The 17,257-nt window shown below is 28.1% G+C and overlaps 2 protein-coding genes across 7 annotated transcripts in view; one reads left to right on the top strand and one right to left on the bottom strand.

Moving 5' to 3' along the window:
- LOC107993310 (matrix metalloproteinase-14) overlaps positions 1-9,044 on the top strand; it is a 40,381-nt gene extending 31,337 nt beyond the window's left edge. The window contains exons 4-10 of one of the 4 annotated variants that reach the window (XM_017049681.3): positions 871-1,022; positions 1,566-1,868; positions 2,070-2,229; positions 2,614-2,750; positions 2,886-3,206; positions 3,501-3,582; positions 7,958-9,044. In XM_017049681.3, coding sequence (XP_016905170.1) covers positions 871-1,022; positions 1,566-1,868; positions 2,070-2,229; positions 2,614-2,750; positions 2,886-3,206; positions 3,501-3,582; positions 7,958-8,103 — 1,301 coding nt within the window. In that variant the 3' untranslated portion in view covers positions 8,104-9,044. Of the gene's footprint in view, positions 1-870; positions 1,023-1,565; positions 1,869-2,069; positions 2,230-2,613; positions 2,751-2,885; positions 3,207-3,500; positions 3,745-7,562 lie in introns of all 4 variants that reach the window. The other 3 variants (XM_017049682.3, XM_017049679.3, XM_017049680.3) reach the window with 3 other exon arrangements.
- A 1,017-nt stretch (positions 9,045-10,061) lies between these two features.
- Positions 10,062-12,972, bottom strand: LOC107993295 (O-glucosyltransferase rumi homolog). Of its 3 annotated transcripts, none has more exons than XM_028664568.2 (6): positions 12,153-12,972; positions 11,916-12,087; positions 11,641-11,842; positions 11,257-11,535; positions 10,936-11,168; positions 10,062-10,852 (listed from the first exon to the last, which is right to left on the bottom strand). In XM_028664568.2, exons 1-6 carry the CDS (start codon positions 12,409-12,411, stop codon positions 10,648-10,650), a joined length of 1,350 nt encoding a protein of 449 aa, XP_028520369.1. In that variant the 5' UTR covers positions 12,412-12,972; the 3' UTR covers positions 10,062-10,647. The 3 variants fall into 3 exon arrangements, with proteins under 3 accessions (XP_028520369.1, XP_028520368.1, XP_061936782.1); XM_028664567.2 differs by having other exon boundaries at positions 11,916-12,090; positions 12,153-12,966; XM_062080798.1 differs by having other exon boundaries at positions 10,671-10,852; positions 10,923-11,168; positions 11,916-12,090; positions 12,153-12,966.
- Positions 12,973-17,257: the final 4,285 nt, after the last annotated feature.

Here is a 17,257-nt window from a genome sequence, read left to right as displayed (position 1 = left end):
GAAATTAAAAAATAATTAATTTTTAATGATTACTAGAAGATTATTTGTCTTTTTCATAACAATAGATTGTTTTTATGATTTTAATAATCGAGACAATATTATTTCTACAATTTTTCAAAATGATAACTCACTAACACATTTGTGATGAGAGTATAATACATTTCACGATTGTTTCTAATAGCAAATAAGATAAGAATATAAAGAAGATCTATGGAAGAACTTAGATATATGGAAGTACAAAGTTCATCGATGCGTGTTTTAACTTTTCAGACACGTTGTCGTGATTAAGGGGTGAATCAATATATTAATTGGAAAAATGGATTACTAATAATTCCCACTGGAAAATCACGTTCCGATAATTCTTTCTAGATAGATGGAAATCAAATGAAACGTTTCGATATAAACTTTATACTAGAATCTTATTCAAAATGAATGCTTATATTTAAAAATAAATCATTGCACAAGAGACAAATAAAACGGTAATGAAATGATTGCCACATAGATTACCGTTACATAAAAAGACATTATTGTCAAGAGCTGCCAAGATCTTCTTTGTAAATATATATTAAATAACGATCGAAGATCGTTATGATATATATTTCTATCAAATTAATTTTTCAAAAGTTTAAATTTTTATTATTTTCAATTATATAGATATTCTAAGAAAATTTGTTGCACACTCAATCATTCACTCCTCTTTTTCCATTATTAATTTTATACTTACATTATTTAGAAAATTTAATTTAATCTTGAAATTTAAAACAAATTTTAGATTGATATTTGCATTGTTATTATATTTAATATATATTTAATGTAATGGTATAGTTAATAGAAGAATCCAAAAAAAAGAAAAGAAATATTTTATTACAGGTTCTAGATGGCGTGTGAAGAAATTGTCGTACAAGATCAGCAAGTACCCGCGAAATTTGCCACAACACAAAGTTGATGCCGAGTTGAACAAGGCATTCAAAGTGTGGTCGGAGTACACGGATCTCGTTTTCGTCCAAAAGAAGTCAGGCCAGGTGAGACGAATAATATTTCACAATCGTGAAGCGAAAAAGAAATGAAAAAACAAAGAATAGTAATCTTATAGCTTATAACTAAAAATTTGATAATGATCTGATCCTATAATGCAAACATTGTTACCAATGATGATTTCGCATGATTTTATCATTGCTTATTTTTCATGAAACCATCTGCGATATTAATCGCAATACTTTAACATCAATGAGACTTATGTTGAAATAATTTCTTATACAATTATAATAATTGAAAAATAAATATTCAATAGAATACGAATAAAATTCAACAAAATTGTTATAATCCATAAATAATATTAGATATCATGAAGATAATTATAATTTGGATCGAGTTATTCTAAAAGAAAAAAGCTAATCAAACTGATATTTCTATGTAATAAGACACATAAAAAATGTGTTATTTATATAAAATAAATTGAAATATCTAAAAACAAGAGATTTCAATAAAATTGACATTCTTGTAGATCCTTCGATCTTGGAATAATTTTTTATAGATTATAACAATTTTCGATCCACTTTTGTTAGGTCCATATCGAAATTAGATTCGAGAAAGGCGAACACGGAGATGGAGATCCTTTCGATGGACCTGGTGGCACTTTAGCTCACGCTTACTTCCCCGTATACGGTGGCGATGCTCACTTCGACGACGCAGAACAATGGACCATCGACAGTTTCCGTGGAACGAATCTGTTTCAAGTAGCTGCTCACGAGTTTGGCCATTCTCTCGGTCTGAGCCATAGTGACGTTAAATCTGCTTTAATGGCACCCTTTTATCGCGGCTATGAACCTTATTTCCGGTTAGACGAGGACGATATTCAGGGTATCCAGGTAAATACCGTAATACAAAATCCAATTGTTGCGAAAATCAATTTTTCATAAACGAAGAATGATAGAATTTCTTCAATTTGAGAAAAAAATGCATTTATAATACATTTTGGAATGGAAAGGTTGGTTGAGAAGAAATATATGAATTGTACTGCATAATGAAGAAGTGGAAGGGTTTCAATTTGAATTTTTCGTGTGGTTTAGGCTCTGTATGGAACGAAAACGTCAAATAACGGTGGAGTTCCGAGCGGGCCAAAACCAACTACCACTGCATCGCCTAGCGAAGAGGACTCAGAGCTATGCACGAATTCAAAGGTCGATACCATGTTCAATTCTGCGGAGGGACATATGTACGTGTTCAAGGGTACGTATATGTCAGAAATATAACGAACGAAATATAATCTTTATATATATATATATATATAATTTAAAGATTATTAATATATTTATAAAATAGAATTATATTTATCTAAATTTTATTTTATTCATTGAAATGACTCTATCTTCAACTTTTCCTTATTATATAGAAATATTATTTCATTATTTACACGAAAAATCATAAACAATGGGAAAAATTAAATTTTGTGCAGATTCCAATGCTATTTCTGAAATCCAATAGAAAAAAAATGAGTAAATCATGTAAAAATAAGCAGAAAGGCCAAATACAAAAATCTGTATTCTAAAAAAAATTCAATTTTTAAATTCTAATGTTCATTTATTTTGTAATAAATGATCAAATGAATTACAGGTGATCGTTATTGGAGATTAACCTCAGATGGTGTAGCAGTCGGCTATCCCAAGCTCATTTCGCACTCATGGAAAGGATTGCCAGGGAACATAGACGCTGCGTTCACGTATAAAAATGGAAAGACTTACTTCTTCAAGGTATGAAAAACCAATAACTGATACAATTATTGTTATTTCACTAGATAATTTCTCTATTATCTTAGATATAAGACCAAGAATAAAACAGAGAATATAAATAAAACATAAAAGAAGAAATAAACGATATTGTTGCAGGGTTCGAAATACTGGAGATACGTGGGCAAAAAAATGGATGGAGATTATCCGAAAGAAATCAGCGAAGGTTTTACAGGAATTCCGGATAATATCGATACTGTGACCGTTTGGACCGGAAATGGCAAACTCTATTTCTACAAAGGTAGCAAATTCTGGAGGTTTGACCCATCCCAGAAACCACCTGTGAAGAACACTTATCCCAAACTGATCTCGAATTGGGAAGGGCTTCCCGATAATCTTGATGCTTCGATAGTCTATCGTGGTTACACGTATTTCTTCAAAGGAGATGCTTATTATCGATTCAACGATAGGATGTTTTCCGTGAGTAATCAAATTGGATTCACATTTTATGATTTTGTGTTTTTTTGTCAAATAAAAATAAAATAAAAAGATTGGAAATTGTTTTTAATAAAAGATAAAAAAGAGGAGTGAAAAAAAAGGGATATAGAAGTCATAACTCAACATGAGTTAAAACTAACACATTCAGAATAATTGAAAAATAAATTATCAAAACTTTTGGATCATGCTAATCTAAGAATTATTTTTAAATAAATAAAATAAATAATTAAAAATAAAAAAATTACCTTTGATTAAATTATTTTAAATACTGTTTAGGTGGACGTTGCTGATCCAGCATTCCCTAGGTCGACAGCTTACTGGTGGTTCGGATGCAGATCAGCCAACAAGGGAACGTTAGGTAATTCAATGAATCGATGGCACAATAGCCAATGTAATGGCAACGAATGCCTATGGTTTCCCGAAAATTCTATTAATACGTTTCTGAATGACGGAGATTTCTTCATTCCGGACTCCGTTGATGGTGACAATAACGACGTCGGAGACATCATATTAGATGCAGGTATTAAAGCTTCATTCGAGTCAGACCAGATTCTTACCTCGCCATAGTACAGTTTCATAGCATCCACTTTTTTTTATGATCAAAGTATTATCATATACTATGTATATAATATATTTAAATATATTAAGTATATAGATACCTAAATATTAATATAATACAATATTTGTACTTCATTATATTTTACCTTTATAAGGAAAATTTTAAATATAGAATATTTTATGTTTTGGATTCTTTTTAAATATTTTTAATTTTTGTATTCCAAAATTAATATTGCTAAGATTGTGATTTTTCTAAAAGTGGATACTTGAAGCTGCGAACTTATCTCACCACTACGAAAAATCGAATTTTAAGTGGTAATAATAAGTAAAATATGAATACAGAAAAGGCGAGGATACAGTATTTGGTGTCTCGAACACCTGGCTATTACATACCTAGGGCTTTTACCATCGAAGAAATTTGTGCATACAATAATAATCGGGTTATCTGATAATTTAAAATAAAATTTCACCTGAAACATGAGAAGTTAAACAGATATTAGAAAATTATAATTTAAAGTAAAATAAGAAACAATCGTTCCAATAGCTCTTCTACAAGAGACATCAAAATTATTACACACGCTACTTCAATTTTAATACAACAAGCTACACATTTCGTAATTTATGTTTCAATTCATTGTCTTATAATACAAAGTCGCGCTAGCATAAATTATGACTTAAATATAATATGATATTAAATGATTATAATTAAATTTTGAGTTTTATTGATCATTATGACATGATTAATAATAATATAATGTGGCTTGCACAAAATTCTTCGGTGAGTATAATATTTACAAACATGGTGGTCATCTTAATTTGGGATATTTCATGGTGGAAGGTATTAACATTGAAACCGAAAAATAATTTAATTATCAATATATCATTGGATCTTCAATGCCATGCAGCATATAACATATTAATTTGCTAACAAATACATAAAATCGCTTTAATCATCATTATTCATTCATTTTTATTAATTTTATTCATCATCTAAATTGCACATCAACAAAAATATTAATATAATTGTAAGTTATTAAATTATACAATAATGACATTTTGAAAGCTTTAAGCAAATAAAATTGCTTAGATTTTTAATTAATCTTTAAGAAAAATCAATTTTTACTATAACAAATATTTTTTTTCAGTATATATACCGATTCGATGTACATCAGTTTAATTTTTATTATTGAAGATTGGATTATTTTATTGGATTATTTTTGTCAATGTGCAAAATTGTCATTTATGATTTTAGCCTTATCAGCCTTAGGATAACTTCCATGGAATCTTTCATGATTGAAAATTAAAAATTCTATCAAATTCCCAAAGTAAAAATTAAATTATTTAAATTATTTAAATTCAGATTAAATACCGCATTGAAATATTATCTTTTTTAAATAAATTATATAGAACGGAAATTAAGAAAAACAATAATAATAATTCTACGATGAAAGTTTTCCTAAGACTTACGCATAAATACATATATAATCCTATAATCCTCATTCTCTATATAACAAATTGTTATACAAATGAATCATTCGCGAAATTATATTCGCATGCTTGTCGAAGCCCAGAGTATTTATTAGCCAGGCAAAAAAAATGAAGTTTTACGTGTCTGCAAAAAAGCTCAAAACAAAAAGAGAAACCAGAAAGAAAGAACAGAAATTTTCCATTCGATATGTCGATTAACGTGACAGAAATAATGTAAAACGTCTGTTACCGTCATCGAATCCAGTTTGATGGAAACAATAAATATTACAACACAAGCTTTCTATATCTATTAAATTTCTCTTTTTTATATATATATATATTTTTTTTTTTTTTGCTTATTTATGTGATCGCATTTTATCCACGAATTATTTATAGTTTATTTGTAGTTATGTTATGTAGTTTTTTTACGCTTTTTTTACCTATTTTATCGTCGCACACTGTTTTTGCTCCAAATTTAAACATTCATAGGTATATCATATTCCTAATGCTCACTTACGAGAATTCGCACCATGGTGTCTTTCATCAGATATGAATTTCGCTTCTGCACGTTTTTTTTTCTCAATTTTACTAATATTTTCAATCGCTTATAAAGCAAAAATAATACTGTCTTCGAGTTCAAGCTTTTTATTATCTTAAAAACTATATGGAACTATATCAATTGATATTGCTTTCGACAGCTTTCAATGATTTCACAAACAGAATATTTCACCGAGTTAAATCAGGTCTGTCAACATCAGCTCTAAGCGTCAAATTATTTGTTTACCATGAATGAACACAAATAATCAGATATTTGTTCATCAGTTATCTGTGATATGGAATATAAACTTGTGAAATTTTAAATAAGAAGTCGTATAAACAGAGTTCATTTGACAGATCTGTGTGAAATCAAAATCACTGCGACGCATGATGATCCATTCATTGATAGCGTTGCACGAATTTTTTTTTTTTTTGCATACAATTACGAAGGATGTATCACAGCACGAAACACATAAAATATGCGCACATGCACGAATCAATGCGCAAACGTATGAAGCAAACAGGTGCATGGTAAAAACTATGTATATGGAGGATGGTTACGTTGTTTGGAACTTAATCTATCATAGGAAATTGTCTACTCCCGTCTTTCCTTTTTTTAACCTTTTTAAATAAATAAAATCAATCTTGATTTCCTGTACCTCTGTCTCATTTCTTCCTTTTTTGACATTTCTTTTTGATTTTCTACACGTACAAATACATATATCGTACACAAAAATGCACGTACTTTTGTTTTACTCTTTTATATACAATTTATTTGCACGAGTATCGTTCTATTTTTAGTTCTAATAATCTTTCTCTACACAGAATCATTTGGTACAGAGCATGTTGTATTTTCTTTTCTTTTTGCACTCATTTTCTTTCATTCTCGGGTTTATTTCTGTTTTGGTAAAGTCTATGTGGAAGTTGCTAAATATCTATACTATAGTAATGTTCCCTTTAATGTTCTGCATTTATTGTAAGGTATCTCTCTTTGAAGAAAAATATAAGTTTCTTTCTTTTTCCAATGAACAATATTAACTTTGATTGAAAGATTAAAATTCTATATTTTAAAAAATAGATCATTCAAAAACAATTATTCCTAGCTTGATAGAACAATTTAAATTTTAACTTATTTTTCTAAATTTCTAAATAAGAATACTTATTATCTTCTGAAGATTTTTGTGCATAAAAGAAATATACTTTACAGATATTGTTATATATATAATTATTACGTGTTGTTTCTTCTTTCAAACGACTTTACTTTTAATAACAAAAATATTAAAAAATCAACAATTTCGTTTGATATTTCCGATAAATTTACATTTTTTTACATTTACGTAATTTATCCAAATAAAAAAAAAAGAACATTACAGAATTCATAATCAACAAAATGAGTAACTGTCCACAAGGCTCGTGTTATTTATCTTTATTTTACACTTTTGTTTTTGTTAAAACACACTTTTTATTTAAAATTATAATATATATATAAATCATAATTTATTCTCACATTATTAATCTTCGATGATAACAACGATGGACAACACAAACATAATCACACATATTCTTACTTATTTTCTCAAATAAAGAATTCTGAAAAAAAAATGTTGACATGATAATCAAAATTACAAAAGCACAAAAATCTTGAGATTTATCTTAACAAATGCTTCAATGATAAATATCGATGGCGAGAAATTTCGAGAAGAACGATCACGGGAATTACGTTTCGCGATAACAGTAACGAAATTCCATTAACCTGAAAAAACCTCACTTTTCCAGAAGACAACAATCTGTATTTTGAATCGCACGGTTACGGGAAAAAGTGAACGGACAGGAATGAAAACTTGTTCGTTCGAGGAATCTCGTTGAATCGTAAACTCGAGTTAGGAGGCAACAAAATGGGACAAGAAATTTTCAAGGCGAAAATATCATAAAAATCGAGACACAGAGATCACGAGGGGAAACGTTAAGGAAAAAGCCGATCTAATGGCGTAACTAATAAGTTCCAAACAACAGAAACGATTGTTCAACTAGTGCTGTTTCACGCGAGATAAATCGTGTTAAGCGTGTTTGGTGCTGAAGTGAACCATCCATCAATCAGCGACGATTCTTTTATAATATTGTACATATTTTTTCAATGTCGACCCTCCTACGATTTTTAAACAATTCGACAGGCGAAACGGACGAGCAGTTAGTTACGTCTTCCAATCAGGATATGGGCTCCGCGGCGGGAAACGTTTTCACATCGTCATCGATATTGTGGTATCTTCCGCTCAATTTGATGACCTTATTCATCGCTAAGATTGTTGCCACTACGTAAAAAAGAGATGAATTACTTGTTGGAGATCGTAAAGCGTTGATATCATCAACGAAGGTCCGATAGAAAATATTTGAACGGACAATTAAAACGGAAGGGAAGTGTGACCTCAAAGTGTATCGCAGACAAAGGGAAACAGTGCCAAACAAAAATGGCAATGTGCTAATCGACGCTCACGAATTGTGGATAGTAACTTTTTTTTTCCAATATCGATGAACAAGTTAACAATTTGAGATTTTGTTCGTTGTTACTTTTAATCTTTCACGAAACAATCATTCCAATTGAAGCAAATTAGGCATTTAGTTTGATAACAAATATTTGCTTCATCCTAGTTATTAAGTATTCTCTGCAGCATGTTTTATAAGATATGATTTTTACTTAACGATTATTATGTTTCCTTGTTAATCGAATCGATTTGAAATATCTTAAGGGACATGCTGTATATATGTAAATTAAAAACAAGAACGTGTAAAATATGTTTATACATAATATTTTATGTCGCATGCAATATTGTGTCATCATACCTTTTACACTGCCTATTTATTCTTTATTCGTACGTTGTGATTTGTATAAACATTAATGTTGAAGGCACTCATTTTATGTATCTATGCAGGACATATACTAGGTTTAAAACAGAACTGAAATGTGCTGTAACATGACATAGTAAATAAAAATAACAGTCAATTGATTCGTTGACTGACAGTATTATGAATATTACAGAGTTTTCATTATTTCCTACAAGAATGTAAATACTTCTCAGATTGTAAGGAAACAAGAAATTGTGAAAATATTTTAAAATCTTAAATTAATAAATAGTTGATTTAAAAATTAGGAATCAATGAAAACGTCTATAGTATTCATGATAATGATTACATCAAAAAAATATTTATCTTCCATACAAGTGCCTTAAAATGTTTTGAAAATACATACTGTAGTAAAATGCAGCTTTCTATTATAATTTTTTATCAATTTGTTGTTATTATTGTTCATTAATTAACAACATTATTATAATTAATTTCTTTTTTTTTTCTTTTAAATAATTTTCTACTTCATTTTTATTTCATTATACAATAGAATTGTAATAAATAATGTTGATAATAGTTACACATTCATTCCTGACTATATTACAAAATGTGAGATTTAATATTATATGTAAAAAAAAAAATTTTATTATTTTAAAAATAATAATTGTTCATAATAGTAGGACTTCAATTAATCATAAGAATTTTAGGCACAAATAATTCGAAAAAATCCAGGGAAATAATTAAAAATGCATTTTTTCATAGAAATTGCTTTTTTTAGAACTCATTTTTACGTTTTGAATATTTATAATTAAATTTGTTATATATTAATTATAATGATTGTATAACAATTATCGATTAATTTTTAAAAGAACAAAAAAAAAGTCTAATAGAAAAACTAATTTTAAAAACAAAAATTTGAAAATTGGAAAGATATAAAATTGATATCAAAATACATAGAGTAAAATTCTCGAAAATTATCAGCGAGAATTATTTTTTTTTTTAAATTTATTTTGTTTAATATTTTTTTTGTTTTGAATTGCAAACAAAAATTACATTACATTAAGAATGAAAATTATTATCGAAATAATAATCACTTTCAATGCAATGTCTTTTAAAAATAATTTTCGATAACAACTTTTTTTTACTTTTAAATGTACTCGTAACAAAGAGAAGATACCGGATAATCGAGATTCTGCTTAATCGAGGTTCCACTATATTATGCTTTAAAACCAAAATTATATAAAAAGCAACAACATATAGTATGTATACATTCACTGTAAAATGTATGTATACTATGTATTGTAAATATTTTTTTAGCACATATATATAATATTTTCTATATATTCTATATTCTATATTCTTTAAGTGTTTAACTTAAAAATTGAACAAAATCAATTGAAAAAAATATTAAATTTTGCAATAAAAATATATAGAATATTTGCAATACATAATGTATATATATTTTTATAGTAATATTAATGACATTACAATGTTTTTTTACATTTTAAGAAATGTTTTTTTCAGAATTTTGTTATAAATAAATAAGTACTTAAGAATGTATCTAAAATTTAAGAATGCATAAAGCACAAAAAAGCCTTGTACAATTTTTTAATACTTGTTATAAATTTATAATAAAAAATAAATTTTTTTTAAATATACATATGAAAATTTTATATTGTGATAATAATCGAATGATAATTGTAATTTAAATTTGTAAAGTATATAATACAGAAATATAACATACATAATATAATGTAATGTACAAGGCCTTTGTTTGTGTTAAATCTTTTGTCAGGGCATTAAAATGATTCATATTGAAACTTGCCATTGTGCTATGTCCTGACATTGTACAGTATATCAATAAAAAATCATACATTCGTTTTAACTAACGCTTATTTTAAGAATTAAGCAAATATCTGATTATTATCGAATTATTTTTATTAGTTAATATTTTACAAATAGACATTTTAATAAAAAAATATATAAAATTATTTATATTAAATATTTATTTTAATAAATTTTATTAAGATCTTTCCTTCCTTTCAATTTTAATTAAATTTTTATCTAATGAGATTTTATATTTTAAAAGTTTAGAATATTTTTTAAGAAGCTTTTTCCAAAACTGTGTGACATCAGATATTTTTAAATTATTCCATATGAAATCTCTCCCATGATTTGCAATTTTTTTTGAAATGTCATCATTATCTATAGCAAATTGTATTATTTCTCTGTAAATATAAAAATATATGAAAACAACTTTTTACAAAAAAACATTACTGAATAGCAACAATACAAAACTATAATAAATTACTCTAATACTGTTTGATTAGCATCCTTAGACACAGGTATATAATGTATCCAAGGAATCATTGCATTATAATAAAATTCATTCCATTCATCTCCAACATGGAATACTAAAGAACGACATAAAAATAAATGTTTATGTCTGAATGATGCTGCAACACCACGATAATTGAATAAGTATTTGTATTTACAATGTGCTTCTAAAGGAACTTCAGAAGCTGGAGGTGCATATAATGTATCCTATAAATATGTAACATACAAAATTATCCTGTATATATATAATGACATAAAAGAATACAAATTAAATATTAAAATAATTAAAAATTACTTCATTAGACTTCCAGGCTTGATTTTTTGTATATTGAGCATCTACTAAATTTGGCTTCTTACGACTTAATAATACTAAATTATCACGCTCTGAACTTGTTCTAGAACCTCGAAAAAATACTTTATTTTCCTTTTTCTCCCACAATGTGTTATTACTAGCTTTGTCTAAAGATATACAATGTTCATCCCATCTTCCAAGACCACGAGGATACAAAGAAATTGCAGGTCCACCTTCCCAAAATGCCCATGCTGGATATGTAATATCATAATATTGTGAAGTCTATAAATAAATTTTATGATGCTCAAATTATTAATAAATTGTATCAATTTATAAAATAATAATTCTAAATAGTTTTAAAAAAGAGATTTGAACAATTATATTTACCTTGCTAAATGAAAAAATAGGTAATGGATCTCCAAAATATTTACTTGATTGAGGATAATCTCTTACATTTATAACTAAATCCATATCTGTTAATCCAGGAGCAAGTTTTAAAAGAAAGTATTCTATTCCAGCACATCTTGAAGGAAACATACAATCTTTTTGTCTATATAATTTTCCTTGTATTATTTGATAAAAAGTTCCTCTATAAAATTTTTAAAGAAAAATTTCTTATAAAATAGAAAATTATCATATCTATTAATATTTCATTAACATACCTAATTTTTGCAATATCTATTAAATCCTTATTTATACCTTTTTCCTTAAAAGGTTTTAGGTCATTTATAATAACATCTTTGAAACAATTATTGTTAATATTATTACAAACTTTATAATCTTTTTCTGCTTCTTCAATTGCATTATAATATTTATTATATTGTTTATTTAAACCTACTAAAAGAAAAAATGTATGAAAATTACCAAATAAGAATCATTAAACATTCTGTTGCGATTACCTTTATAAATATTAACTTTTTTTTCTTTAACACAATCGACTGTGTTATCAATAGAACAATATTGTTCTTCACAATTACCTATGTAAATAGCAGTTATTAAAAAAATAAAACTTAATCTTAGTGTATACATTATAAAAAAACATGACAATATTTGAATAAGGAATAAAAAATATTGTTGTCTAAAAGCACAGATGAAATAAAGAATAGATCTAACATACAACGCATTTTTTGTCCCATATCTTGGGAAGTAGAAAATCATACCATTTTAGTATCATTTCCAACATTACCGATTTGATTTAGAATAAGATTGCAACGTTAGTTAGCAAATAGCAAGTTAAATACCAAAACACGAGAAAGAGAATAGAGGTGACATCTTACGGAACCTTCGGGAATATATTCTGAAATACCGACTTCAGAAAAGATTATAATTTTCCTTACGCCATCTAGTAGATTAAAATATAAACACTACTATAAAAATTATAAAATTAAATTACTCAAAAAGTAAAAACCTCTTTTCAAATTTCACACTTTTATTAACTAAAACGAGAACAAAATTCATATTCCTAATAATTTTTTTCTAATTTTTCTTTTCTAATTTTTTCTACTTCTAATTTTTTTCATTTTCCTAATAATTTTAATTTATATTCCTAATTTTTAATTTATGAAAATTATAATTGCGCTCGCAGCCAATTAGCTCATATTATTTCTTATAAAATATATAATTAAACCATCGATATAATGATATGATTATATATTGTATATTAAATAATAATGATTTCCCAGGTCTCACCGCTTGGAGGTTGCTGCGAATTGGAGACCCACCCTGACCGCCGACATCCCATCCACCCTCCATTTCCACAAAAATTTATTTATTCTCAAATAAATTCTCCTTTTAATACATGTTTGCAAAACGTTCAAAACTTTTGATCGTTGTGCAACACGAGTAAAAAAAAGGAGCTATAAAAAAAACCGGCGCGGAAGACTAAATCTGAAAATAAAATTAAATTAAAAATTTAAATTAAGAGACATTCTATCAATATTTTACATTTCCATCGATGTGAAAATGAAAAATGATTGATATTGAAAAGTGTAAAAAAAAAAAAAGAAAAAAATAAGCCAAATAAGCTTCCCCAATGCTTCCCCAAAAGCACTACATCATTTTACAACAAGCAATCTACTATTTATCTACAGCATCTACTTTTCTACGATACACTATTTAATTTAATAATGTGATTGTGCATGCACTTAATTCTAATAATCATTTTCTTTAATCAATATCGTACAATCTTCTGTTCTTCTAAAAAACTCTGTAAGAAATTCAAATTAAAAATATAATATTAACATTTTACTTGTTTTGAAAAGCTCTTTTCAGTATCTACATAAAATCTATATAAAAATTAAATAATTTGTTTGTAATTCTGTTGAAAAACTAACAAATTCTCTTTACAACCATATATCTGCATTCACACTGATGACACACAATTTTCAAATAATTTGATAGGAGATAAATTACATGAGATAAAAGGAAAATGCAAATCAGGATATATCAATGATGCTTAGTGAAAAATCACTATCAAGCATCTATCAAGTATTAAACATTTGTTTACATTAAGGAAATCAAGGATGATCATAATGCCTTGAAAAATAGGAAAACTATTGGTTTGGAAAACGAAAACGGAGTGGGAAAGGCGAGACTGCCTTTTTTAATAATAAGAAGAACAAAACATCGTTTATAAATCCCATCTATCACAAAGCTAAATGTTTCAAGACAACCTGCTCTACCTAATATAAAAATTAGAATATTTATTTGATGATGAGATGTAATCCATTCTAGTGAAAGTTGAAGAGGATTCCTGAAACAGATTATACAACAGAATTAGTGAAATTCAATAACAAAAGTAATTAATTTTCAACAAATGAAGAGATCTCACGTTATTTGCTATCTATTTTTTCCTGTTTATTTTCTTCAATTCATACCTGTAACAAACTCAATTACTGGATTAGTAATTAAAAAATAATTTAAAAGGAAAATAAATATTAATTAAAAAAAAATCAAATTATCAAAATATTGTTAAGCAATTCATGATTTTAAATCAAAGATATTTATTGATAAGAAAGAAATAAAATAAATTTTTAACAGTATTTTCAATAACAAACGCTCTTAATAAGGGGGCGCTGAAAAAGTGAAAAACGACGAAAAAGTAACCAGAAGGGTTACCAAAATAATTATCCACTCAATGTAAACCCGAACAAACCGTGAGTGGAGTTTTCTTTTTATTTCGCAACACTAATGTACTAAAATCTCAAAAGAAAACGCGAGGAGTGCTTTATTATACTTCAAATGCAATTCTTTATTAAGAAAAAAAAAAATAATTAAAAAAAAAGATAAAAAATTCGCGAAAGCATATACGAAACTCTGATAAATTAATTTATGCACTCATTATTTTATTGTAGACGCAACACTAAATGCGGAAGATTGCAGCCAAGTCAGAGACTGCCGTCGTACAATCACCCTTTGTACAGCCTTTTTGGCTGTAATAGGTGATTCAGGAAAGAGCTGGAACGTCTTCCACAATCCAAGTGGAAGAAATATGGGCAATTTGGACAAATAAACGCAACACTACTATAAAAAACGCGATCATTCATCAACGCAACACTAATTCTTCAAATGAATTCTACTTAATAAACAAAATTTAATGAATTTAATATTATTATTTTATAAATCTAAAAAGCTATTTGAATATCATAAATCGATATAACAAGAAAGAATAAATTCAAATTCAAATATTAAAAAAAAATAAATAAATAAATAAAAAATATACTAATTCATAATGAAAATAATTAAAAGCAATCGCGATATTTTTTTCAACGCAACGCTATAGCAAACGCGATCTTTTCATCGCAACTCTAATTCAACCCGTTATTAATCAATCGCAACACTAATGCAAAACCGCGATTTGCCCATGATGACTGGATAAATGATGGGCCAGCATGCAAATTGGCCAAGACGATACAACATATACTACGTATTACTAAAACGAGCACAATGACAAAGTAGTAACAATGACTTCCCATTCTTTGGATCCAGACAAGATCCAAAAGATGAGAAGCCATTCGTTGCAGCCCTCTTCGTGACAGTTTGTCGGGCCTCTTCGGTCTTCCTCCTTCGGGCGCAATGCCCGCTGAAACTTAAATCTAGGCTCAAGATTCACTAATCGCAAATCAAGAAAAAAAAGAAAAAAAAGGGACTAAATCGCGGAAGCTAAGACGCACATGGACGACCAACGATCGCAATGATCATTCTCCGTACATGTACAGAATCTCGAGCGCAACGTTCGTTTCGAAAGCAAATCGCGACCGCGACCGCGAAATTCGAAAAATCGATGAGCAAAGCCAGAGACGAATGGCATTGTCCTCCCATTCGTCTCAGCTTCACCCTCGATTTCCAAATTTTATTCCCTGAAACAGATTGTCACGCGAAAACGCGCCTACCCGATCAGAGACTGTGACAACCTGCCCGGCCCTACCTACTTATAATTAACAGACATACCAGAAGTATACTACCTATCCTACCTAACCCTATATTTAAAAAATGGCAAAACAGGCATACCAACACACTCATTCCACGATTCTCACGCATAATACCCGGGCGCAAAAGCCTACACTAGGAAAACGTCCCGGGACGCCTCCGACACCCGGGCTTGGCACACTACTCGCACACTCTAACTTTACGTACCATTTTCCTGAAATCGACTGACGATGGCTAGCGACCATTGCGTGAAGCGCGACAAAAATGCGTGTATCTACTTTATCTATTTTAATTCTGAATATTTGATATGAATATGTGATATTTTCTACTAAAATATTAGTCATCAGATTAAACGGTATCATTATTGTGAATCAAAATTGTTCCATTATTGTCAAATTTGAGATTAATAAATATTAATAATCTTATTATCTATTAGTTATTCGCAATATTTAATTGCGAACATGATTCGAAAAAGAGATTGAACAGTGAAGGAAATAATAATTGAAACGACGCAATTCCACAGCCTAACCACACACACACAATGTGGAAAGTACGTCGTGCACGATACACTAACGCATTGCCAGTCGCTAAAAAATTTGTATTAACTTATGAACTAAGGTCATCATACTCATTGCCTCTCCCTCACTCAAGTAACACCTGGGCACGTGAGTGAGTTCCTGGCAGTGAACATGGAAAGGGTTAAATCTGAAAATCCTAAGCTAAAAGAAATATTAGTATATCCATTTTGTATCTAACGGGCTAATATTCTTTGACTTTGCATTATATTCTTATTATATTTCAAATTATTATATTTGTATGACTCTACTTTATATTTTATTTCATTAATTGAACAAGTTATTGAAATTTTAATTCTTAATATTGAATTTAAAGAAAGAATTAGAATTATTCATTGTAATTAACATAAATATTAATAGAAATATCCTCAGGCGATTCCTTCATCAGAGCATATTTTCAAACCCATAAAAATAATATTCAAAACTTATTGCTCTGATTCTAAAATCTACCTGTCGCGAAATATCTTCTTGCACAAAATTCAATTCATATGTGTGATTTACAAGAAAACAAAGAAAATTGAACTTTACTCTCTACAAATGTTCTAAGTCATATTAAAGTTATTATTATATGAAATTGATATTATATCACAATAATCAAATTATATTTGGTCAAATAACTTATAATGTTATTCTGAAGAATTTTGAATTATAAAAATTCAAATTACTTATTGTATTATATTAATACAATAATTATTATATGCTTTGACATTAGAAAATTATTAAACATTTTATATTAATCAAAAACGCGAAACGCAAGAAGATCCTAGCCTGAACTAATAAATAAAACACAAAAGAAATGTTACTACTCACGGATATTATAAACAAATATCCGTGGTCATTGTGCTCGTGCAAAATTCTACGTATACAACCAGTCATCCGTGTCGATACGGATCTTTCATCCTACGACATGATTGAATGACCGGAGGAACCAAAAAGCATGCGACTCACCATATGATGCGACGAACACCTTCACTGTGTTGTAGCCCCAGAAGTCATCGAGA

This window comes from Apis cerana, linkage group LG10 (assembly GCF_029169275.1).
Source record: "Apis cerana isolate GH-2021 linkage group LG10, AcerK_1.0, whole genome shotgun sequence".
NCBI classification, from domain to species: Eukaryota; Metazoa; Arthropoda; class Insecta; order Hymenoptera; family Apidae; genus Apis; species Apis cerana.
Note: the sequence above shows the minus strand (reverse complement) of the source record. Positions and strands in the feature narration are given on the sequence as shown.

Coding starts and splice junctions, on each gene's coding strand:
- LOC107993295 (XM_028664567.2), bottom strand. CDS start 12,411: ATGATTTTCTACTTCCCAAGATATGGGACAAAAAATGCGTTGTATGTT. Junction 12,091..12,152: donor AAAAGTTAATATTTATAAAG/GTAATCGCAACA, acceptor TTTTTCTTTTAG/TAGGTTTAAATAAACAATAT. Junction 11,169..11,256: donor AAGCCTGGAAGTCTAATGAA/GTAATTTTTAAT, acceptor ACATATTTATAG/GATACATTATATGCACCTCC.